The 26,932-nt window shown below is 37.3% G+C and overlaps 1 protein-coding gene and 1 pseudogene across 2 annotated transcripts in view; one reads left to right on the forward strand and one right to left on the reverse strand.

The window, feature by feature from the left end:
- The window catches only part of MED14 (mediator complex subunit 14), a 67,732-nt gene that overhangs the window by 36,818 nt on the left and 3,982 nt on the right, over positions 1-26,932 (forward strand). The window contains exons 16-30 of one of the 2 annotated variants that reach the window (XM_006918253.3): positions 1,871-1,947; positions 7,483-7,643; positions 7,732-7,878; positions 8,543-8,634; positions 9,572-9,724; positions 10,036-10,305; positions 14,336-14,476; positions 15,920-16,031; positions 18,673-18,804; positions 20,603-20,785; positions 21,747-21,982; positions 23,784-23,963; positions 24,047-24,154; positions 25,476-25,601; positions 25,962-26,154. In XM_006918253.3, the coding sequence (XP_006918315.1) occupies positions 1,871-1,947; positions 7,483-7,643; positions 7,732-7,878; positions 8,543-8,634; positions 9,572-9,724; positions 10,036-10,305; positions 14,336-14,476; positions 15,920-16,031; positions 18,673-18,804; positions 20,603-20,785; positions 21,747-21,982; positions 23,784-23,963; positions 24,047-24,154; positions 25,476-25,601; positions 25,962-26,154 (2,311 nt within the window). The remainder of the gene's footprint in view (positions 1-1,870; positions 1,948-7,482; positions 7,644-7,731; positions 7,879-8,542; positions 8,635-9,571; positions 9,725-10,035; positions 10,306-14,335; positions 14,477-15,919; positions 16,032-18,672; positions 18,805-20,602; positions 20,786-21,746; positions 21,983-23,783; positions 23,964-24,046; positions 24,155-25,475; positions 25,602-25,961; positions 26,155-26,932) is intronic. The other variant, XM_006918254.3, reaches the window with a different exon arrangement.
- On the reverse strand, positions 6,924-7,036 carry LOC112484935 (annotated as a pseudogene).

Here is a 26,932-nt window from a genome sequence, read left to right on the forward strand (position 1 = left end):
TTTAAAGTTTTACTTTTTCTAAGACTTTTCCCTTCTGTAAATTATTATGAATCAAGAGACCTAGAAATGTGGAATTGGATTATTTCAGTTGAGCTGATAATGATAGTCTTGGAAAAACTTCTTGGAAACACTTTCATGCTTTAGAGCAGGGATCAGTAAACTTTTTCTGTAAAGGACCAGATAGTAAATATTTTAGGTGTATGGGTCATACGGTCTCATACCACAACTACTCAGATCTTGTGTAGTGTGAACTGGCCATAGTTAATATTTAAATAAATGAGCATGGCCATGTTCCAGTAACACAAAAACAGATAGTGGCCTTCATTTGGCCCATGAGCTGTTGTACGTTGACCCCTGCTTTATAGGGTTTTGGGATCTGAAGGCAGGACATAAGGTATGACATTGTGAAGAGCACTCATAGCCCAGAGAAATCCAAGCCCAGAAACAGGCACCTAAAATAGATATTCCTGTCCTCAGTGTCCTAGGTCTTAGAGCTACGAGCTTGATGAATGTCCTCTTGTCGGGGTACTGGCCATATATCCTAAACTGTACAGACAGTGTTCATGCTTCCTATCTGCTTGACTGTGTTCTTGGGCTTTTTCTTTGTGCCATGTGGATTGATTTTATGAATGTCATTCAGTTACTACCTTTGCAACGGGAAGGGAGGCTACATGGTACCTAGGGGTGATGTAATATAATTCTTTCCTCTCCTCCGCCTGCAGAAACTTGTGTTTTTGTAGTTCTCACATAGATTAACACCTACAGACAGTCATCTCTGTCCTCCTCTGTGTTCCTATATCTGTTGCACTTATGAGACATGTAAGAACATTCTGTAGTACTCTTGAACTCAGTCAAGCACTTAAATCTTACCTACTTTTTCTTCTCTCATTGAAAAAGACATGTTAAAGATAAAAGCAAGCACATTTTGTGCATAAAGCAATTTATACTGAGATGCGATTAACTAAATCTAATCTTGCCTAGCATGTTCATATCTCAGAAGATACATAGTATAAAGGCAACATTTTTGAGCCCTCCCACACTTTGCTTCCTTTTGAATCTGAACCCTCACTGCCTGTTTGGTCAGTAGCTTTTTTTCTAAACCTCTGCTCTTCCCAGTCCAAAAGAGCAGGATTCAGTAAAATACTAAGGGCTGCCTTAAATCCTTTCTGGAACAAGGTGAGTATAAATAGTGCGTAGAAGACCTGGGAATATCTGCCAAAGGCAAGCCTTTCTTTGGTAGGTCAGATGACTTTCTGGCATATCTAAATAACCTGTAGTCCCACTGATAGGGTCTCAAGCATTATCCCTGCATTCTTTTTTTAACTCATTTTCTGAATCCTGCAATTGGGAAAGCTACCTCATTTGGGTAAATGCATAAATTGGATATCTTGTCTTCTTGGGTTTCACACAGGAAATAGTTTGTTAAAAATATTCCAGAAAAGTTATAAACTAAAAAATACTGTTTGTGATTAGAAGTCAGATATGACTATCATTCAGTGTTTCAAGCCATTATTGAATTACACAAGAAAGCCAGTATTATTTTACAGTTGTACAATTTGGAACCACCAGAATTGATTCTGGATACTTTTAACTCACTAAAAAAATTAGATCAGTGTCCCGAATTTTGAAGATTTGCCACCTATGGAGGAGTGTTTTAACTAGAAGCTCTGGGTCATCTTTGAGTTCACTGGACATAATATAGTTTCCCAGGAAATCAAATGATGTGGCCAGTGCTCATGCCTAATATGTTGTAACTTTAAGAAAGAGTGGCCCTAGAACAGATGCCATGAGACTAGGCCGTAGCACTTAGAAAAGGTAGTTTCCTTTGTAAAATTGGTGGTATATTATAACTGTGCTTTTTTCTTTCCAGTTGTCCAATTTGGAGATTCCGCATCAAGGAGTACAAATGGAAGGTGATGGCTTCAGCCATGCAATTCGCTTATTGAAGTAAGTCCCTGTCATATGTCTCACTTGGTGCCACACATTGCAGCTACACTGCCAGAGCTGCTTCTCTCCTTCCCTGAGACAACATAAAGCAGAGTCCAAAACCTGTGGCTGTCACGGATTTCTGCATAGAATTACTAAGGTCTGGGAGAGGATTCTCTTTCACCTGCCAAATGGAGATATAGCACTACTTGATATTTTAGGATGTCTTTCCCCTGCATTTCATTCATTCAGCAGATGTTTCCTGCGTGTGACTATGTGTCAGGCTTGAATTCTGTTAGAGCCCTTCAGAATACTGTGGGTTCACATAGCAGGGGGATCTGGGCTAGTTTGGAAGTCTAGAAAGGAAGTACCAATTGTATTCTGACTGCAGGAAAGGTGAGAATTAGAGGAAAGGAACCTACATGAGACTGGGTGGTCTTAACCAGAAGGGATAACTGCTCTTGTGAAGGGTTGGAGGCAAGAGAGCTCAGCTTCCTGGAACTGAAAGAAGTTCAGCATGGCAGGAATTGGGAGAGATGAAGCTGGAGATGTAAGCAGGAAGGAGTCAGGCCCCATAGGGCTTTGTAAGTGTCCTTAAGGAATTTAGACTTTATCCTAATGGCAATAAGAAGCCACCAGATGACTTTAAGAGGAAACTGACATTATTAGATCGGTGTTTTTGAAAGCTCGCACTGATCGCAATATGGAGAATAAATTGGAGAGAAACAGGACTAAAGTAGTGTAACCAGTTGTTAAAATGGTTCACATGAGAGTTGTCGATAGCTTGGACTAAGGAAGATTCTACAGAGACTTAGGGGATGAAATATTCAAGGATTGGTGATTAGATGTTGAAGGTAAGAAAGGAAAAGGTGCAAAGATGACTCTTAGTTTTATCTTGGGTAAATGATGGATAATTGTGTTTTCTGAGACAAGGGACACCGAAGATGTGAGTTTCAAGGGGCTTTGCTAATTTTGAGGCACCTAGACATCCCTTTGGGCAGGTAGGGATGTTTCTCAAGCTCCGATGACAGGTCTGGGCAGGAGAGGTAGATGAGTCATTACCAAGGCGATAGTAATTGAGCTGGAATAGTAAATTAGATCACCAGGGAAGAGTATACAGAGGGAGATGGGCAGAGGGCTGGGTTCTAAACAGATAAGAGGACAAGGGGCCAAAGGATGCTTAAAAGGAAACAGCGCAGTGTGTGTGCTTCATAAGGTGACCAGGATGAGACTTGCAAAGCTAGCATGCCATTTATGAGAGATAACCTTTTTGGTGAAGAAAACATTTTCTTTTTTTGGCATTTGTATTGTTTCTTAGATGTTGCTCAATAATAGATATTATATAAGCAATTTTTATTGATTGAGTTCCTCTGTCTGCCAGGACATAGCAGGTATACAATTTGAGCCAGTAGGGCTTTAATTTTTGTTACTTGGGAATCAGTTTGTTTCTGTGGAAGATGGGAAGGGCTAGCAAATGGCATGCCTCCACACTTGTGTCATGGTGCTCACTCTAGATAAAGAGTCGAACTGGAATAGCTCCCTTATTGACTATCTTAATACCATCTCTGAAACGTTTTCAGGAGAGGAAGAGCTAACCTTACAATGGAAATCAATAGGAAAATGTAGTACTTTTAATTGCCTTTGGTTTTGAATTCTGCTTAAAATGCAAGGTATTTTATTCTTTTCACTCTCGGCTACTGCAGATAAGTAGATGATGTTAACATTTACATTCTATTCTCTTTGTTTTTTGTGTTTTGGAAGAGGGTGTTTTTTTTTGCATTTTATTTTTAAATTAAAATTATTGGGGTGCCAGTGATTAATCAAATAGGTTTCAAGTGTATAATCCAATAATACGTCATATGTATTATTTGTGTTCACCACCCAAAGTTAAATTTCCTTCTGTCACCAAATATTTGATCCCCTTTACCCCATCTGCCTTCCCCTTGCCCCCCTTACCTCTGATAACCACTAATCCACTGTCTGTGTCCATGATTTTTAAAATATCTTATACTCAGCATTTTTTTGAAAGAAATTTCAGTCCCCTTCTTGAACTCAAGAGAACTTATAATAGTCCTACCTAATAAGGAAGCATTTCATGTTTTTTAGCTTCATTTTACAATAATTTTTAAGAAAGCCTACTATATCCTGGCTATTGTTTTTTTTATTTAGAACTTAAAAAGAAAATATATGGAAATGAATAAATTAAGGTAGCTGTTTGTCCAGTACATGGTGTCCATTATGGGGGTAGTATATAGAAGTGAAGAAAGAAAAAGTAAACAATGTCTAAACATGATTTTATTAAATTAAAATCTTGCATAGATCTAATTAGTATGTAATCGTTCTAATGCATTTAATCTTCAGAAACTCTTTTATGCTTTTAATCCTAGATATATTAATATTAAATGGGAGTATGAGTTAATACTTCAAAGCTTTAAAATTAGCACATTTTTCTTCTTTTTGCTAAAAATATGTTCTGTTCTTGTTCACATTATCTTCTTGAAAATTTGTTGAGCAAGCCTCCTTGATGTATCTCTGAAAGTATTATGGCAAACACCCTAAATTGCTGTGGCTCATGGACCTGTTGCCTTGTGCAGGTTCAAAAGAGCCTTGATCTACAGCACAAATGATGCATGGGTCTAGAGCAGCATGCTCATGGTGCCTAATTTTGAGTTCTCGAACAAATCTCCCACTTTCTCCTGAACTAACATTACAGTAATGGTCAGTGGTGCTGGTCTTCTAGCCACATCACAAGGTTTTTTCATCTCTATCGTTGTGTTGATTGCCCCCTTTTGTACCACAGGGACATAATGTGGTTACTGAAGTTTGTAAAACCCTTTAGAACAAAATTGACACGCAGCAAATGATGGCCCAGAAGGAGCGATGGTGACACACATTTGCCCTAGAAGAGCCGAACCTAATTACTAAATTTTTTCAGTACTTGGAATTATAGAAGAAAAATCAGTCAGGGGTAGCTGTTTAGATCGAAAAATTTTTTGAGTTGGTAGAAATTTTCATATAAAGTTAATCCATTGTCCAGAAAATGTCTTCCTCATTTCTTAATTTTTAGCAAATATGGCAGTATTTGAGTTTGTGATAATTTTGCCAGGTTTCCTTTTGGAGAACCTATTTTGTTTTGTTTTTTTTCTTTCCCTCACATGATCATATGGGGAAAATTCAAGTTATCATTGTAGTTTACTTTTATTCTCTCTGCTACATTCGTACCCTTAGAAGCAAGTAAATATTTTACAAGTTCCTTGAAGTAGAGCCAATCATATATGTATCATAGATTTAAAAAGTGATATGGAATGCATTTTTGGGGGTGTGTTGTCCCTGAGAGCATAAATTGGAAGGAGTCTGTCTTACCTTAGTTTTTACTTGAAACATATTTTATGCATTTATATTTTCAAAATCAAGATTTAAAAATCTATCTGAATTGGCTGCTTTAGAACTATTATGGATTAGGGTTAAGTTTTGAGGGGTAAGGGCAGGCAAATGTCCTCACTGTACCTATGAAGTTGAAAAGCATATATGTAATTTCTATAATTACTACCCCAGATAATGTTGGATAAAATCTTTCTGATATATAGTATGAGGGATTAACTTTTGAAAACTTTTAAAAATCTGTGCATTTAAGAGTAACTGTGATAGAATTTTTAATTACTGAGAAAATCTCAGTACTATGTTAATTCTATTTTTATGCAACCTATAGAGCTTTCTTCCCCCCTACAAATTTTATTTTTTACCATATATAATCTCTCTCTCATTTTTGCTCTCTTAAGTTGTTTATTCTAGGTCAGTGATTCTCAACCCCAGGGTGGTTTTACCCTCTAGAGCAGGGATCCCCAACCCTTGGGCCACAGACCAGTACCTGTATGTGGCCTGTTAGGAACTGGGCTACACAGCAGGAGGTGAGTGGCAGGTGGGCGAGAGGGTGAAGTTTCATCCATATTTGTAGCTGTTCCCCAGCGCTAGCATTACCACCTCAGCTCTACCTCAGATCATCAGGTATTAGATTTTCATAGGAGCACTGGTCTCTGGTACAAAAAGGTTGGGGACTGCTGCTCTAGGGGATATTTGGCAATGTTTGGAGATATTTTTGGTTATCATTAACTAAGAAGAGGGAGTGGAGGTGCTCCTGGCATCTGGTTGGTAGAGGCCAGGGCTGCACAGGACAGCCCCCCACAACAGAGTTATCTAGCTCAACATTCAGTATTGCCGAGATTGAGAAACCCTGTTCTAGGTGTTGCATTCTGAATAAGAGGCCTGAACCAAGAGTCTATGTTTCCAATTATACTTGTTGTTTCTTGCCTTAAATATTGATCATCATTACACCAAGTCTGAGAATTAATCCACTTTCCCTATGAGTTAAAGGATAATGTATAATTAAATGTTATCTCATTATTTCATCCATTACTGAAAAAACAGCTAGAATATATTATCTCAGTGTTTTATGACAAATAAGATAGTCCGTAAACCTGCAAAAGGAAATTGAATAGGTAGGTATTTTTAAGACACCAGAGCTAATACATTCCTCTTGTATATGTGATATGTATACTGATAAAATATATGTTAAATGAGTTAATACATGTAAAGCTTATCACAATGAGTGTTATCTCTATGGAAGAAGAGGAGAAAGGGGATAATGAACCTGGAATTTTGTAATGGCAGTCAGTGATCAAGACTTAGTTTACTTTCAGGGTAATTAACATATATGAATATCTGCTGTATTATATATGTTCTATCATGTTTTAAAATCACTGACTCATAAGGTAATTATTACTTATTTCCATTTCGTAGTTGGGAAACTGAAATCAGAGTGTTTAAATGTGGCCGAGTCAGAATTAAAATGCAGGGGTGGGGGGTCAAAAAATAAAAAAGAATTAAAATGCAGGTCCCTGACTCCAGTGCCCTTGTTCTTTCCACTGTATCATCCTGCCTTCAAAGAATGATTTTTATAAGTATTTTGTTTCTCTTTAGTTTTTTTTTTTTTTAATTTATGCCTGTAGCACCTGGTCTTCCTAGGTGGTCTCCCATCCAAGTACTAACCAGGCCCGACCCTGCTTAGCTTCAGAGATCAGACAGGCTCATTCAGGGTGGCATGGCCATAGATCATGGACTGGGGCTCCTCCACTGGGGCGCGAACCCAGAACCTTCTGCGTGTAAAGCAGACGTGCTAACTGCTACACTATGGAACCATGTCCTCTTAGTTTTTTCTTGAAGATGTTCTAGATAGATTTCATAGAAAGCCAGTATTCTTGATTTTCATTCTGAAGAATTGTGGTCTTTTCTAATGACAAGATTAAGGATGAAAACAAACATCACTTAGTGAGAATCCTACTCTATGTTGAGTCCTACTCTATGCTGATGTGAATAAAAATGGATTAAATGCTATTAATTGCTTTCAATTGCATGAATTGCACAAACTGCTTCTTTCTTTTGCAGAAGGTACCTAGTAGGGGAGTTTTAACTGAAGTTATAATGTAAATACCCTTCCTGTCCTTGCTTTTGTTTTTCTGTGATGTGCAGTACACTTCATATGCTATCTTTCATCACCAGAATTCCTCCCTGTAAGGGTATAAATGAGGAAACCCAGAAAGCTCTGGACCGCTCTCTCCTCGATTGCACTTTCCGATTACAAGGTAGAAATAACCGCACGTGGGTGGCAGAGTTAGTGTTTGCAAATTGTCCACTTAATGGCACTTCTACCAGGGAGCAAGGTGAGATGCTTTACAAATTTTGTCTTTGCATATTTTTGGATTTTTTTTTCATGTTGATTGCTATTAATCTTTTCTTTTAATCCTGTAGGACCATCCAGGCATGTTTATCTGACATATGAAAACCTGTTGTCTGAACCTGTTGGAGGTAGAAAAGTGGTCGAAATGTTCCTTAATGACTGGAATAGCATTGCACGATTATATGAGTGTGTGTTGGAATTTGCACGTTCTCTACCAGGTACATGTGGTAATCATCCTTTTGGGGAAAAAGAAGCATTCTCCCCCTTTTTTAACTGAAGAGGTAAAACATGCACATTGTAAAACAAAATTCAGAAGTATCTCTAATGAAAAATAAGTTTCCCTTTTAACTTAGGCTTCAGTTTCCTTCCCACAGAGACAACCACTGTTAAGTGTCTTATGTATTCAGAAATTTTTACACATAGGTGTACCATATTATAATAATAGTTAATACTTACCGAGAGTTTATTGTGTGCCATACAAGGTAATAAACGGTTTGCTTGTGTTAAGTCATTTACTCCGCAGTCATCCTATTAGGTAGGTAAATTGTTATACCTAATTTTACAAATAAAGAAAACAAGTCAGAGATTAAGAACTTGCTGAAAGTCACATGGCTAGTAAGTAAATGGCAGAGCTGGAATTGGAACTTCTATCCACCGTGCTACACTGTTTCAATATATCTCCACCCCTACCCTGGGCCCCTTTTGTAGAAATGGAAATAGAAGCCTACTATCTATGCTCTTCTTTTTTTTTTTCCTTCACTAAATTATATATTTAGAGACCTTTTGACCTAGGCATAAAATATTGCCAAAATGCCCTCCTTTTCAAATACATATTTATAAATTTTGCATATGTAATCTTTTTTTTGTTTCCTTTCTGCTTAGACATACCTACTCATCTAAATATTTTCTCAGAAGTTCGTGTTTATAATTACCGAAAACTTATCTTGTGTTATGGAACCACAAAGGGAAGCTCAGTAAGTTTATGAATTAATTAAAACTGAAGTTCCTCTCATAAATCTTTTAAAATTCAAGAATTCAAAAATTAGGAAAACTGCCTTGAAAGAATTGAGGGCTCAAGTAAAAATTAAGGATAAAATGGTAAATTTTAAATATTTTGTTGAAATAAATATAGTATATTATAATGCTTAACTCTTTAAAATTAAAATTGAAAACAAAAATTATAACCTTTTTGAATGGATATATAATCTTGAATTTTCGACAAGGCAATATATACTTTTGGTATTTGTATTTTTTTCTACACGGATTTTAAATTTGCTTAGCAATGTGATTACTGTTAGTCAAGATGATGTCTGAATAGTTTTGAACAACATGGTATGTCTATGCTTTTGGTCATATGATAATTTTTTGGTCCTATCTTAATGTGGAAAGTATTCCCCATAACCTATAGTTCCTTATTTTTCCCCACCCCATATCTGAAGTCCTAGAAGTTTAGTATAAAAATTCAGCCAGCTGGCTAATTTCTAGACTCTTTCACAGCAGGTAATATCAGAAATTACTGGAGTGTTTTAATATCTATTTAACTGAAGGCCACCTGTGTCTGGGTGGCTTCCTTTTCCCTTATGACAATGCTTATTAAAAGGGTGACTTTTCTCCAGTTTAAGAGAAAAATGAATAATTGACACCAATGATAATTAAAAAATTTAATCAGTGTTTTCTTTAATGCCTTCTCTATTTTATTTGGTAGAAGTGGGCTATTTAACACACATGCTATGAACCATATCAGTCCATAGTAACAGCACATCTGGAATTTAAAGAGTCCAGTCTTATGAGTTGCTTTTAAATAAAGACCTTTAGATCTTTGGAATTTTTCTTTACTGTTTAAACATTATTTTTTCTTCTACTTGAATCTGTTGCTTTCTCAGTTTCTGAAACGTATTCTCTTTGATTTAGATTAGTATCCAATGGAATTCCATACATCAGAAATTTCACATTTCTTTGGGGACTGTTGGCCCAAACTCAGGTTGCAGTAACTGTCACAATACCATTCTCCATCAGCTTCAGGAAATGTTTAACAAAACACCAAATGTGGTTCAGTTATTACAGGTAATTAAGTTCAATTTCTGTTTAAAAATAAGATTCATCAGTGTTGGTGTCTCATGTAAAACTCCTCAAAAAAAATCATGTGGAGTTGTCTTTAAGGCTGACAATGAGAGTGCTTTTGTCTTTTATATTTTACACTCTTCGTGGAGAATTTTCTTTCAGAGTTGGACACTAGTTTCATTCTCTTCAAAGAAAAGTTTTATGGATTATGTCAGAAGGACATTCTCTCATTTGTGATGGTTATACATCAAAAAGAGGTTTTATAAAGCATTTGTACAGACACTGGCTACTCTCACTGTGTTTGTTTCTTGTAGGTACTATTTGATACTCAGGCTCCGTTAAATGCTATCAACAAACTCCCCACTGTGCCAATGTTGGGCTTGACCCAGAGAACCAATACTGCCTACCAGTGCTTCTCCATTCTGCCACAGTCATCCACGCACATCAGACTGGCCTTCAGGAACATGTATTGCATTGATATATACTGCCGGAGTCGAGGTGTTGTGGCAATACGGGATGGTGCTTATAGTCTTTTTGATAATAGCAAGTTAGTTGAAGGATTTTATCCTGCACCAGGACTAAAGGTAACAGACTTTAGTGTTATAATATGAGTAAACATAATATAGTGTCTCAAACAATTCCTTTGAGGGAGAGAGAATGGGGGAAGCAACAAATTCCTGTTTAAATTTAATAAGCGGTTATGTTAATGCATCATCTCTGCAGCTTTACTCTGAAGAAACTAAAAGTTCTAATAAAGTGCAATGCCTATGTATATGAGATGATAAAATGTCCTTTCCTTTACTTCCTTACCCTGTGATGAATAAGGTGGAAGATACTGAAGAGAGTCCTATTTGCCATTTGGAACTTTAAGGAACTTTAAAAGTAGTCTTTATCATTGATTATTGGGAAGGTTTGATTCATCAGTTCCACTTTGATGCTTTTTTTAAAATGTGGGGTCCTGGTCCACAACCCCTGGAGAATCTGGTATAATAGCTCAATTGCTTATAGTTTAAAGTCAAATGGCTTGTTCTGAAAATTATTCTCCTGCAACCTTCTCTTGCCATTTTCCTGCTGTTTTCAACTCTTATATAGATGATATTCTTCATATTTACATTTTTATCTCTAGCATGCTTACATTTTACTATTTGTTGACTTCTTAGTTGAGGGCATTATCTGATTCTCATAATAGAAGATGAGGATTTAATTCTTTTTTAATATTTTCTCACATGTCCCTTCCTCATTCCAGGCTGCTCCTTAAACACATGCACCTTCTTCTTTGCTCCTATTCTTGCAATATGGTTACGTAGCAATTTTGATTATGTGATTTTTTCCAGTGTTCACATTATTGTGGTTATGTAAACACTATTCTACCATGCTTACTATGATTACTCTTCCATCAGTACATTTACCTTTCAGGTACCTTACCAGTTTCATCTTGAAATCTCTTCCCCAGTCCTCTGATCACCAGTTCGGAATCTTAGCACTTCAGACCTTATGCACAGTTTTTACTTAGGAATCTGCCGAAGGATGGTGAAAGAGGAGATTCTTTCATTTCTCTCTTTGTGTTGCATACCCTGTGGCTTGGACCTCATGTCTTTTTCTTCGTTTACTCCATTGTTTTGGTGGAATGCTTCCTACATAGATTCCTGGGAGAAGGTACATGGAAGGTTAATTTGAGACCTTGTATGTCTGAAAGCGTCTTTAGTTTACTCTCATCTAATTGAGAGAGTGGCTAGGTGTAGAATTCTAGGTTGCAATTATTTTGAAGGCATTGTTCTATTGTCTTTTAGCTTCCATTGTGACCATTGGGAAGTTTAATCCTCTTCAGATTCTTGAACCATATGTGGCTGTATGGGCTCATTCAGTTTGGAAAGTTATATCCTTTTGCTCTGGGGAACTTCCTTGCACTGTTTCCTGATTCTTTGTTTTCTCCGTTAGCTCTTTTTGGTACCCTTACTATTTTGATGTTGGACATCGTGGATTCATCCTCTATTTTTTTTTTTTACATCTGTGTTTCCAGATTTCCTCATGTTTTTGTTCTATTTTTCATTTCTCTCAAGTGTTTTTTTTTTTTTTTTGCCATCTTTTAAAAAATTTCCGAGCTCTTTTTAGTTTCTAAATATTCATTTTATGACATCCTGTTCCATATGGCTAAACGATCTTTTATCTCTTTTCTTCCTACATAATCTCCATTTCATCCACTTTGCCTTTTTTTTGTTTGTTTTGATCTCTTTCATATTAGTGTCTTTCCTCAAATATTAAGTAATTCTTAACTCTGCTCTTATTTAAAGTGAGACTTGTTGACTGTAGTCTTCACTGCAGGATGATCTGCTTGGGCCGTTTCTTTGGGTAACTCCCAGTGACAGTAGCTTTAGGTCTTTTTGTTGGACTCGTGTGAGTACCAGGAGAAGAGTTTCTGAGTTTCTGCATAGATGGTCTGCATCTGGCTTCCAGTTTTTGGCAAGTCAGATAAGAGAAGGAAACTAGCATTCTCAGCATTCAGTATGTAAACTTTAATCTCTATTTTTAATATGGTACTCCTTCTCTCAGTTTTTCTAGAGATAGAGAATATTAAAGTGAGAGACCATCTGCCAGGGTGGTAGAGGTCAGCCTAACTCAGTAGAAGTGACAGAGGCTCTGGGAGGGTTTCATTGTCTCTCTCTTTTTTTTTTAATTGAGGTATAATTGACATATAACATTTATTAATTTAAGTTATACAACATGATGATTTAATATTTGTATATGCTGCTAAATGATCACCACAAGTCCAGTTACCATCTGTCACCAAAGTTTCAAAATTTTTTTCTTGTGATGAGAACTTGCAAGATTTACTCTTGGTATCTTTCAAATATACAACACAATATTATTGACTATAGTCACCATGCTGTATATTACATCTCCATGACTTGTTTATTTTATAACTAGACGTTTGTACCTCTTGGCTCCCTTCACCCCCTAACCCTCTTCCCCTAACCTTCATCAGTCTGTTCTCTGTATCTATATAGTGTTTTGTTTTTTAGATTCCACATCTAAGTGAGATTGTACAGTATTTGTCTTTGACTTATTTCACTTAGAATAATACTCTCTAGGTCCATCCACGTTGTCACAGGTGGCAAGATTTTATTGCTTTTTTATGTCTGAGTAGTATTCTGTTGTATATACATACCACATCTTCTTTATCCAATCATCCATCAATGGACACTTAGGTTGTTTCCATATCTTGGTTATTATAAAAAATGCTGCAATGAACATAGGGGTACATACATCTTTCTGAATTAGTATTTTAATTTTCTTCAGATAAATACCCAGAGATGGTATTGCTGGGTCATACCGCAGTTCTATTTTTAATTATTTGAAGAACCTCCATACTGTTTTCCATAGTGGGTACACCAATTTACATTCCCATCAACAGTGCATGAGGATTCCTTTTTCTTCACATCCTTGCCAAAACTTGTTATTTCCTGGCTGTTTATAATAGCCATTCTAACAGGTATGAGGTGATATCTCATTATGGTTTTGATTTCCATTACCTTGGTGATTAGTGATGTTGAGTATCTTTTCATGGGCCTTGTTGGCCATCTGTATATCTTCTTGATTTCAGTGTTTCCTTAAAGAGACTCCATCTAGTCCATCTGCTTTTATCCCCATTTCTAGAGGTAACTGGTGCTGCCAGTTCCTACATGTCTTGGGGATCTGGACAGAAATTGCTTTGCTTCTTGGCTTTTCTCACTGCTTGCTTAGGATACAACTTCCTCACATTAGTAGTTCAGTTACCACTCAACCATCTGCTCTGCAGCCTCCAGAATTTATTGCTGTTGTGCTCTTCTCCCATTCTTTTTGTCTTTGTTACTTATTGCTTAAGGAAAAAAATATAGATGTTTCAGTAAGGTATGAGGAAAAGATGAAATATGTGTTGTGAATCCATCATTTTTAATTAAAAATGAGACTATGTATTTTTAAAAGCTTTCGAGTGATTCTGATGAGCTTATCTATATTTTTGAAGATTGGGAAGATGGAGAATATTAAAGAAATCTGTGCTTGAGACACAAACTCTGGTCTTGCTTCATTTTTGATGACTTATAAAACAAGACTGTCCTACTCTTGATGATTCAAAATTAAGTTATATTAGATAAAAAGGGAAAATATGGCTTAGTTTCTTTATTCAGTTTTCCTATGTCATTTTCTAGCTGAAAAAGTGAGAATTCTCACTAAATAGGAAATTTTTTCAAGTTGTCGAACTTACTTATTTGGCCAACATACAACTTTTCATTTTTTTCCCCATTTCTGGTTCAGAAGTTAATAAAAAAAATATGTTGACCTAGTGTTAAGAGGTGCCATGGTGTACTTCTTTATTCATCTTTTTGCTTGCATAGTACTTCTTGGTTGATATGATTTTTTAACTTAAATGTGGTTGTGATTAACCATTTCCTTCGATTTCCTCCTTTCGAAATTATCAGTATCTCTTTCAGGTTGTCCTAGTAATAGCGACCATGAGTTAAACTTAAATTTCAGAGATAGACATATGTTTATTTCTGTTAAAATACTATAAACAATTAAAAATATCATATTAAAGTTAGGTAAAATAATATAAATTTTACCTGTTTATATCCATAGACATTCCTGAATATGTATGTTGACAGCAATCAGGATGCTCGAAGAAGGTCTGTAAATGAGGACGATAATCCCCCTTCTCCCATAGGAGGAGATATGATGGATTCTCTTATCTCACAACTCCAGCCACCACCCCAGCAACAGGTGATTTGTAGCTGAAATTCCAAACAGCACCACACTTGTTTAACTTAACAGGTTCTACATGGTCTGGGCTTCTTTGTTAAAAGACGTGGAGGTCCTTGGTGGGCCCAGGGTTCCTGGGAAATCTATATGAAAAAATAGTAACAGAGGGAAACAAGGAGGAGGCTTCCAATGATGAGAAGTAAATAGTATCTGAAATAGCATTAACCTCAGACTCATGCACTTAAAATAATGTCAGGTGATCACTGATGTCATCACAAAAGAGGATGTCCAAATGGCCAGTAAGCACAAAGAAAGTGTTCAATGTCATTCAGCATTACTCTAAATTAAAAAGCACAGTGAGATAATACTCCATACCCACAAGAATGGATTTAAGAAAAAAATTGATAATCCTTGCCAACATTTGGTATTAGGAACAACTGAAACTCACTTTTGGTACTTGGAGGGTGTGTAAAATGGTACAACTACCTCACAGTGGTGTTTAGCAGTATTCCAGAGGGCCAGAGCTGAACATTATGCATACCTGTGATGTAACAGTTCTTCTACTCTTAGGTATATACGCAACAGAAATGCATCAGAAAATACAAGAATGTTCATATCTACATTAGTTATCCCCCAAACTGTAAACAACCTTAATATCTAGCAACAGTAGAATGAGTGAATAAAATGGGGTATATTTATACAATGGAATACTTTACAGAAATTAGAAGGCAAACTATAGCTACATGCAACAACATGACGAATTTTTCTGACTTATTGTTGAACAAAAGAAGCCAGATACCATGTATGTAATGAGTACATTCAGTATTTATGTGAAATGCAAAACCAAACATCAGTGATGGAAGTCAGAATTGGGCTTACCTTTGGAGAGGCAATAAAGACTTGGAAGGTGTATAAGGGAGGCCTCTGGGGTTCTGGTAATGTTCTTCAGTGTCTTGATCTAAGTGCCAGTGAATATGTAAAAATTCATCCGACTGTACATTGAAAATCTGTGCAATTTACTATATGTGATTCGTACCTCAATTAACAAAAATAGACTAGAAAGGATTACATCGTCCTAGGGTTTTTATTACTGGGGTTGGAAGATAAAGGTGAGTAGAGGTCAGGTTGAACTACCATATTTCATTGGCTCTAAAACTCCACCAAATGTAAAGGGCACTATTTTTTATGTACTGCCAGAAACAACACTGCCAATTAAACTATGACAGATAAAATGAGCAAAAAACATCTTGAGAGATATAAGCAATGGTATTGCAAAGTCAAGAATGAGGACGTTGCTATTTTTAAAACATTTCAAAAGGGAGTTTTTAAAAACTTGTGTTATTGACCTGTAACTTGCACATTTTCATGATGTAAATGGTAACACTCGTTTTTTATTGGGGAAAGCTACACACTCATACTATACGTGGTTGGAGTTTTACAAACATTTAATTTTCTTCTTTTCAGCCATTTCCAAAACAGCCAGGATCATCAGGTGCTTATCCTCTTACTTCACCCCCTACATCCTATCATAGCACAGTTAGCCCATCTCCCTCTATGATGCACACACAGTCTCCAGGTAAGATATTATTCTCTTGTGTTCACCTTCAAATCTAAAATACATACTTCAGAGAGAACTCTTTTCTAGTCTGTGGCTAGATATTTGCAATTCATTCATTATGGCAGGATTGTGAAATCTGTATTCATGATTCCAGAGCACTTTAAAAGGTTTGAATTAAATGGAGGTATTGTCACCCAGAGCCATACTCACAGCACAAACTCCAAGAAGCGCTAATCACATGATCTATATCAAGTTGACAAACTTAAGGCTTATGGGCCAAGTCCTGCCCCCCACCTGTTTTTGTAAATAGTTTCATTGGAACACGGCCACACCCAATGTGTAGTGTCTGTGGCTGCTTTCCTAACAGGACAACTCCTTTTAGAAAGTTTGCTGAGCCCTGGTGTATGTTGAACAGTGCTCGCCACTCAGACTTGGGCAGTGTACAGCCTGCTTGTCCAAACAAAATGGCTCTGTTGGCAGCCCCATGATATGTGCTGTAAAATTGCTTGAGAATGTCAAAATTTTACTTTTAACTAAACAATTCATTGGTATCGCTAAAGCACTTGCTCTGTGCCAAATGCTGCATGGTGCTTAGGATTCAGCAGTAAGCCAAATGATGCCCGCCTTGCTCTCGAGCTTGTCGTCTAGCAAGGAAGACGGGTGTCAGATTTCTTGGGTAGATGATCCCCTATCTGCTCATCAGAGATAATTGGACCACAGATGAAGACTCGGAAGTTATTGTCATGTCACTGAAGGTCATTGAAGCCCTAAGTGGGTGGGTGAGCTCAGCTCCTGAGGAGTACTGGCAGTCAGCCAAGAAGGAGCAGCCAGGGAGTGAGGAGGAAAACGGGTGACACGGGCATAGAACCTAAGGGAAGTGTGTTTCTAGGATATGAGCTGAAACTGGTTTTGCATAGAAGTTAGAAGAAATAATTATTTTGAAATGATAATAGTAGTGGAGAGGTATATAGTGCTTACATATGTGCCAAGCCCCATTCTAAGAACTTTATGCATTTAATCCCCATAGCAAACCTGTGGCATAGGTCCTGTTGTTATTCACATTTTATAGAGGAAAACGGAGGCATGGAGAAGTTAAGGCTCATGTCCAGATCACACAGCTAAATAATAAATATAACACTTAAAGATTAATCAGGTTTCTTTTTTTTACATATTTACTGAATGTAAGGCATTGCATTAGGTATTATAGAACATAAAAATGAAATTTTCTTACATAGTAGTAGAGAATTTGAGGCTTACTGATATGAAGATAGTTATGGTAATGTAGCAATTATTTTAATGTTGCATTTATTCATAGTTTTAGTAGCCATAGTTCCCGTTTCATAATTCTAAATTAAAATTAGCCGTGTGGTTAAATACCATGTTTAAGCTCATGTCTCCCAGTTTTTATACCTTTTAGGCCTCTTCCCTGAACTCAAGTCTTGTATTTTCCAGCAATCTATTCAGCATTTCCACATAGCTGTCTAGTTGACATCTGAAATTCGGTGTGGCCAAAACAACTCCTGACCAATTCAACCCGCCTCCCGACCCTGCCCTATGCTGCTCCTCCTGCAGACCCCCATCTCAGTAAATGGCAGCCCCTTCCTTCCTGCTACTTGGGCCAAAGCTGTTAGTCACGTTGGACTCCTTTCTCTCACACCCACATTCAGTTACCAAATATTGTTAGCTCTGTCTTCAGAATTTATCCCAAATCTAACCACTTTCCACCGTCCCAGCTTTTGCCCCTGCCCATACCAGTGTCTCTCACCTGGATGATTGTAGTTTCCCTGTCCCTGCCCTGTAGTCTGTTTTTCGCATAGTAGCTAGAGTGATCCTTCTGGAACAGAAGTTAGTTCATGATTCCTGTGCTCCAAACTCTGCAATGGCTTCCCATTTCATTCAGGGTAAACCCTAAGTCCTTAGAGTGGCCTGCAAGTCCCCATATGATCTAGGATCCCACCCCCACCCTCCCTTCTCACCTCATCTCCTCCCACTCCACCCCTGCTCACGCTGTTCCAGTCACACTGGCCTCCCTGTTATTTAAACTGCTGCCTTTGGGGCCTTTGCACTAGCTCTTCTGTTTGCCTGGAACATCTTAGCTACTGGATATCTTTATGCCTTATCCTTCACTTTCTTCGTGTCTCAGCTCATGTGTCCCTTTCTTAGAGAGGTCTTCTCCGATTGCTTTATATAAAGAGCAGCACCCACCTCTACCACTGCACGATATCGCCTCCTTACCTTGCCTTGTTTTTCTCCATAGCACTCACCACTACCTCACATATATTTGTTAGTCTTTCTCATTCTACTAGAATATATGTTTCATGAGAGCAGGAATTTTTGTCTCTTGTTAATTGCTGCATTCCCAGTGCCTGTAACAATGCTTGGCATGAAGTTGATGTTCATGTCTACTTGTTGAATGAGTGAGGAAAAAGTACACTGGATATTAAAAAAAAAGATTAGTCAACATAAGAGCTAGAGTTTGGACCCCGTGGAACTGATCTCTCTCTTTTTCAATAATGAAATTGTTCCAGTTTTCCTCTGTGCTACTTAAGGGAGCTTTTTACTACTTGTTTCTTTAGTCTGTAGAGTCTTAACTTGGGGTCCTTGGACAGGACATAATATGTGTCCTGCAAGATCATCTATAATTATTTTCCTTTATTAGGAAATCTGCATGCTGCCAGCTCCCCCAGTGGGGCTTTGAGAGCCCCATCACCAGCATCATTTGTTCCAACTCCTCCCCCATCCTCGCATGGAATCTCAATAGGACCAGGGGCCAGTTTTGCTAGTCCACATGGTGAGTCTGTACATGGAAATTGCTGTAGAGTAAGAGTTTGACATGAAAGTTTTTGTTAAATAAGTTATTTTCTTATTGCAAAAGTAGCACTTGTTTATTGGGGAAAGAGCAAAAGAAAACTATTTTTTCCCAACTATACACGCAGAGATCTACCAGTTAATCTATCTGCTTTGGACCCCCTCGCTCTCGCTCTCCCTATCACGCACTCCTTGCTTGCCTGCCTGCTCCAATCTCTGTTGCTCTCCACTCATCTTGTCTCCCCCTCAAATACCCACCCCCCACTCTCAGAAAATTGGGACCCTACCATATATATTAAGACTTGAATTTATATCTCTTTAACTTAAAAATTCTATTTCAAATTGGTTCAAATAAATAAAGAATAGAAGAGGTAGCCAGTGAGGTGTTTCCTTTCTGTTCTACCAGCCACCTAGTTCCTCTTCCCAGAGGCATTTAGTGTTATTAGTTTCTTAATGCTCTTGCAGAGATATTTTATGCAAATACATGTAAGAGTTCTTTCCCCCTCTCTTTTACACACATGGCAGGCAACATACTGTACCAGGTATTCAGTGCCTTACTTTTTTTACTTAAATATGTCATGAATACCATGCTAAATCAGAATATAATGAGCTTCCTCAGATTTTACAGCTGTGTAGTATCTGTAATTTTACTCTTCACTATTAATATTTGTGGGAACATTTCTGATAGTAAAAGTTCTACATTGCCATAGTAAATGGCTACATAGTATTCCCTTATCTAGGCATGCTATAATTCAACTGCTCTCCTATTATGATATGTTTAGAATGTTTCCATTTTTTCACAACTAAAAATGGCGTCATCTCTGCTCACATGGTTATTTCCTTAGGTAAGTTCCTAGAAATGGAATTGCTGTCTCAAAGGGTTTGAAAAATTCTAAAGCGTTTGAAACATAGTGCAAATTGCCCACATGAAAGGCTATACCAATTTCCTCTACTATCATACACGAATGTCTTTTCCTACATCATTGCCAACACAGGGTATTATGATTTTTAAAAATCTTGGTCATTTTGATAGGTAAAAAATGGTATTTATCATTTAATATGTTTCTTTATTAGTGAAATTCATTGGTCTTTGGTGTTTCTTACTTTATGCCTGCCAGTTTATATCCTTTGCCTATGTTCTTGTGTTTTTTTCCTTAGCAATTTGTTAAGACTTGTAAGTAAGGACCGTTTACTCTCTGATGTATGGTAGAAGTATTTTCTTGGTTTGTCATTTGATTATAAAGGTGGGGTGTAAATAACATGTTAAAGGTTTCTCCGAGATGAAATTTAAATATCAAATTGTTCAAGAAGTCGCTGCTTTCAATACTTGTTTGGTTCATTTCTTAGTCATTGTAGCCTTTACTGAATAAAGAAAATGGAAAGTTTCCCTGTTCTTAGCCTTCTCTAAGTAGAAAGAAAACAATTTGTCAGAGTTAGTTTAAAAATATAAGAATACTTAAAGGGGCTTTGAGATTTTTTTTTTGCTTAATATTTTCAAACATACTATAATGTAAATTGTTACATATTATACATCTTGAAGTTTGTGTGAAGGTAAATTTTATTCTTTCTCAGTCTTTTTATCTAATTTTTATATCATGTTAAAAAGTACATAAACTACAGAGATTCAGATGTGCCATGTGAAGAAGCATCATGCGTCAGTGAGATATCTTACCAAAAGCAAAATAAAATTATCATCAGTAGGGTATCAAATTAAATGCTGTAAAATACTTTTCATTTATTAAAATACAGATTTCGAAAACCACTTATTTACTTGTTTATAGGAACCCTGGACCCCAGTTCTCCATACACTATGGTGTCACCAAGTGGACGAGCAGGAAACTGGCCAGGGTCTCCTCAAGTGTCTGGCCCCTCACCAGCAACACGGTTGCCTGGAATGTCACCTGCCAATCCATCACTACATTCTCCAGTTCCAGATGCTTCTCATTCCCCTCGAGCTGGAACAAGTGAGTATAATTAACATTTTTATGTTCCCTTTTGGTATAACCAACAAATGACCTATTTTATTCCATCCTCACATTTAAAGATCATGACTTATTGTTGAATGGGAATACTTAATAAGTTCAATTTTTATCCATTTAGTAAATCGGTTGTAACAATAGTTAATTGGCAAAGTCAGGCAAAATGTAAGAAAAATGCCTCCAGAAATCTTCTGAGGAGAGAGTCAGTACCTCCGTTATGACTACTACCTTAGCTGCAATATTAGGCCTTAAAAAATACCTGAAGTTAACTCATAAGGTTGTGCAAATTAACACAGAAAGGAAGAATTGTACAAATACGTTAATTAGCTTTTGCTGTGTGACCTTTAGTGCTTTTAAAAAACAGTCATATGTTTGCTCACCATTCTGCACTTTGGAAGTTTTGGCTGAGCCAGCTGAGTGATTCTTCCAGGCTCTGCTGGGCTCGCTCATACATCTGTGGTCAGCTCTTGGCTTGGCTAGGGCCTGGCTGATATAAGATGCCCCCAGTGGGCAAGGCTTCTCTCTGCTATATCTCTCATATTTGATCATGGGCTTGCTTGTTCACCTAGTGACTGGACAGGAGGCTGCATGAGAGTAAGTGAAAGCCTAGGCTAGCAACTGGCACTGTGTCACTTCCACTGCATTCTATAGGCCACTACAAATCACAAAGCCAACCCAAATTCCAGGTAGAGAAATAGACTCTACCCCTCCTTGAAGGAGTTGTTGCAAAGTCTTGTTGCGAAGTCTTATTGCAAAGGGACTGGCTACAGGGAGGAAAATAACTGGCCATTTTTGCTAACAGGAAGCTAATGTATGAATGTTATAAGGAGTAACTAAAATAGTATGGGTTGATGTAGAATATCAAAGATTTGTAATAAAATCAAAGCAGGGAACAATGAAATAGTATGTATTTATAAATGAAACAACATGTTTTCCTTCCCAAAAGGTTCCCAAACGATGCCAACAAACATGCCCCCACCTCGTAAACTACCTCAGCGCTCCTGGGCAGCCTCCATACCCACCATCCTCACTCACAGTGCCTTGAACATTTTACTGCTGCCCTCTCCAACACCAGGCCTCGTGCCTGGCCTGGCAGGTAGTTACCTTTGTTCTCCACTTGAGAGATTCCTTGGATCGGTCATCATGAGACGACATCTTCAAAGAATTATTCAACAAGAAACGGTATGAGTACCTTAGGAAACTAACTCATAAGTGGTGATTGTCAAAGGCAAGTGCTAAGTTGCCCCTCAGAATAGGATCTGAACTAAAACAATATTCACTTAACTCCTTTAACCAGCTTATTAGAATTATGCTTTTCACCCAGTTCATTATTTTCTTTTCCATTCTTAAGTTAACATATTTCTTCATTTTATAATTACTTGCTGTGGCTAACATGGACGTGGAGATAGGTCTGCACAATACTATAGGACAAGTGTGTCCAGGATCTGGCTTTGCAGAGAAGAGCATATGAATAACCCCTTGTCCTCTAAAATGCTTTTGCAGGCAGACTGACTGAATCTGAGTCACCATTGAAATAAAATTATTCGTATAGATCACAGGATTAAAGCTGCTTTTTAAGTACATGATCAATTGAGTTGATTTAAAACCCTTATAGAAAAGGACTTCTAACCTAGCCTGTGGTGATATATATAGGAGATAGTGCAGAATTGAGAGCATCCATTGTAGAGCCCGGCTGCCTGGGTTTGTAGCCAGGTTATGCCACCTGGTCATATGAGTTGGGCAAATTTCTTCACGTTTCCGATAATAGTTGATATTTCTACTATCAGAATTTGAAATATTTCATATAAAGCCCATAGCATAATGTCTTGTTTTCAGTACATATTAGTTCTTTATAATAATTATTATTGTTGATGTATGTATGTGTTCATGAGGTGATCAGAATGGTGAATGTTGAAAATATCCACTCCATGGATGGTACCAAGCTATTTTGCAACTTTTATAATCAGATTTGAAAAAAATAAAAGTTTTAACATAAGTGGAATAAATTAGCATTTAAAATGGTAATCATCAGATCTGTGATCTAATCTCACCTCTGCCACTTAAAAGCCATGTAAGTTTTCAGCTGTTTGAAAGTCATTTTGCTCATGTGCATAATCAACATATTAGGCTAGAGCAGGTCAATAAACTGGGGCTGGGGGCAAGTCCTGCCCACAAGCTGTTTTTATAAATAAAGTTTAATGGAACAGCCACGCCCACTCAATTATGAATTGTCTGGCTGCTTTCAGCTACAGTGGCATTATTGACTGGTTGCAACAGGGACGATATAGGCTAAAATATTTACCAACCACTGGGCTAGCATAAAGTCCCAATCCAGATCAAACATTTTATAATTGTATTCTTTATTCTTTTTCCCTAATGTGTCCTTTAAAAAAAAAAATACTTGTTATTGTGGGAAATTTTAAGTATATACACAAGTAGAGAGAATTGGGTAATGTACCTCTCCGTTCTCATCAGCCACCTTCAACAATGAATTCATACCATTATTGTTTCATCTATAGCTCCAAGTCCCTTTCAAACTATAGATTACGCCTCCATTTCTCCTTACATAATTTATTTGTTGAAGAAACCATATCATTTGTCCTGTAGAGTTTCTCATAGTGTGGATTTTGCTAATCGCATCCCTTTGGAATGAACATATTCTTTTGACCACCATATTTCTATAATATGGATCAATCCTATGGATCTAACTACTGGATTCAGGCTCAAGTTGGTTGTTATTTCACAAGAATATTTCATAGGTGCTGTTATGTTCTTCTACCAAGAGACAAATGATGTCTGATTGCCTCTCTCTTTGTGATGTTGTTAGCAGTTGTCGGTGCTCAGTTCCTAGATACCTTTGTTTTGGAACAGGTATCAACTGAATTGTTTTCTTTTTGAAACAGTTCTCTAGGTAACATTTTCATTTTCTCTGTCTTACATGTTGTCTCACAGGTTAATTTGTTGTATTTTTCTTATTTTGCAGCTACAGCTGATAAATTCCAATGAACCTGGGGTGATCATGTTTAAGACGGATGCACTAAAATGCAGAGTAGCCCTTAGTCCCAAAACCAACCAAACACTTCAGCTAAAAGTGACACCTGAGAATGCAGGACAGTGGAAACCCGATGAACTTCAAGTTTTGGAGAAATTCTTTGAAACAAGAGTATGTGTTTATTAATGCATGATTTTAACATAATCAGGAGTCAGGGTAGAATGAAGAATAACTTGCTTTATTTATTTCTATAGGTTGCAGGACCACCATTTAAAGCCAATACATTAATAGCCTTCACCAAGCTATTAGGAGCTCCTACACACATCCTCAGGGACTGTGTGCACATTATGAAACTAGAGCTGGTAAGTTACAGAGAAGTACAAACTTTTATAGCCAGGTCTGTTTGAGGAGTTTGGAGTTTGTGGGAGCAGTGTTTATTAGTTTTCACCCATTTAGGTACTTCCATTTTTGTTTTAAATTCTTAATTTCTAACTTAAATTTTATTTGTCTTTGAATAGGTAACACAATCATCTTGTGTCTTTTGAATTTAGAACAAGATGATACAGTGGGAAGTTTCTCATCCATCCCTGTCCAGCCATCTAGTCCCCCTCCCCACAGGCAATCCAAGTTACCAGTGGCTTACCTCTTATAAAAGCAAATACATTTAATACACTCTTCTTACTCCCAGATAAGGATATAACCCTCCCATGGTTTCCTCTAATACTGTTATAGATTCATTTTTTAAATTACTTATTTAAATTTTTGATCCATTTTAAATATGCCTTGGTGTCTTTCAGATACCCCTAATTGCCCTAATACCATTTATCAAAAATCTATCTTTGGGAGATTTTGAATTCCTCTTCTTCTTTATGAAAATATGTAATTATATAGATGGAATCCAGGTGGCAGCTATTTTTTCAGTCTTACAGTAGTCCTTTCATTTTAATGTTACTAGCATTGCTTTGGGTAATTACAAATACCTCACTCATTTTTTCAGTTGGTGCTTTAATATTGGGACAGCAATGTTCCTTTGTTAATAGTCTCAGTATATGTTCTAATAGGTTATAGGGAACATTATGTCAACAAGATATCCATTTGCGTTTTTAAAGGAGTAAATATTTATGTGGCTGTAAAAGCACCAGTGGATATAATTTTAAATTATTAACACAGTTTGACTAGTTTTTTTTTAGGGAAGGAATGGATTTGCACCAGTTAAAAGCTTTGAATGACAGGTGTTGATCCTGGAAGGGGGTGGGGGAAAATAACACGTGTCACTGCATGTCACTGAACATTTTGTAAGCTAGATGAGAATCACGTTCTAGGACATGTGGCAGTGGAATAGGGATGGACTGGGAGAGGCAGCCACTGGAAGGGACCATAAGAGAGCCCAGGAGAAGTAACAAAGCCCTGAAATAGGAGGGAACAAATGTCAGAGGCACTTGAGGAAGCAGAATCCACAGGCCTTGAGAATTAATGAAGTGGGAGGGAAAGAAGGGGAACATGCTACATAAATCCAGAGTTGACTTTTCAGTTAGTAATTTCACATCTATATTTCTTTTGAAAAAAATGCAGGTTATTAACTTTATTTCTGTTGATAATTGAGTATAAAATAAAATTCTCTCCAACTTTTCAAACTCTTAATGTTCATATGACTTTATCTTGATTTTTTCCCCCCCAAAACAGTTTCCTGACCAGGCAACACAGCTAAAATGGAACGTTCAGTTTTGCCTGACGATCCCTCCAAGCGCACCGCCGATTGCACCTCCTGGGACTCCTGCTGTGGTGCTGAAATCCAAAATGCTATTTTTTGTAAGTACCACCCGGCATGTGTTTGTGTTCAGAGGCTCTGAGGAAAAAGCCATGTGAGGATGATTACCTTTTGGATACTTGCAGAAATTATCTGTTGCTACCAAATATAGGCCCAGATTCCTTAATTGTCAATTTAGAATTCATGTAATCATGGTTCCTTTAGTAATAACAAAGTTATTGAACTAATTATATGACAGTTGCATCTTAATCATAATATTCAGTTGTTTGTCACATTTAATTTTCTTTTGCTTGATCTATCTTAATCTGACAGAGTAAATGATAGTGCCTTTGATAAATTTAGTCAAATGTTTATTCTCTTACTATGTTTTTATTCTCTTTGTGTGTGTTGCGTGTCTGCAGCTTCAACTAACCCAGAAAACATCGGTCCCTCCCCAAGAACCTGTTAGTATTATAGTTCCAATCATTTATGACATGGCTTCAGGTACAACCCAGCAGGCAGACATTCCCAGACAGCAGAACTCTTCTGTTGCTGCTCCCATGATGGTCAGCAACATTCTGAAGAGGTTTGCAGAGATGAACCCACCACGACAAGGTACATGACCAGTAGATATTTTATTGCATATATGTTATAAAAATTCTTTTGAGAGATTACCCCTTCTCCCCTTTGCTCCCTCCTTACCCACCTCGCCCCCAGTTCTAGTAATAGAGGTCTGGTTGCTGTGGCCCTCTTAATGTCTGCCTGTCGCTTTCTTCCTTTCTCACTGGTTCTTCGTTTTTGTCCATGTCTCTGCTGCCTGGACTTTATTTTTGTTAGTGACTTACTATTGGGACTGACCCAGTTGCTAATGCCAGAAGCTTGTATTTATAGCACACATTGCCACAAAGCCCTAGGTTAGGATGATAGAATATTCCATGGCTGTGAATTCCTGCCCTACCATCGATACCCGCCACTCTGTACATCACCAAGTTGAAATGCATGTCGGTTTCTCATATTTCATGGTTCAATCATGACTAGATTGTATCTTCTAAATGTTTTGTGAAGAATAAAAGCTGATACAAATGGCATCACTGCTTTTTGGGCTTCTTATATAAGTTCAGGCGGGTGCAAGTGGACCTTCACACCAAGTGTACGATGAAGCTCTCAAACTGAGCATTTTCAAGGAAACAAGAATGTTTCTGGCAAGATAAACAAGGTCCCTTCAGTACTGTAGTAGCCTATGCTTAACACATAACTCCTGGCAGTGCTAAATTTTTGGTTATAAAACAGCTCAACAAAGAGAACTTTTCTTCCAATTTTGCTTATTTCTAATATTAAGGAAACTTAAATTTGCTTATTTCTAATATTAATGAAGTTCTCTATATCTTTCTGT

This window comes from Pteropus alecto, unplaced genomic scaffold (assembly GCF_000325575.1).
Source record: "Pteropus alecto unplaced genomic scaffold, ASM32557v1 scaffold28, whole genome shotgun sequence".
NCBI classification, from domain to species: domain Eukaryota; kingdom Metazoa; phylum Chordata; class Mammalia; order Chiroptera; family Pteropodidae; genus Pteropus; species Pteropus alecto.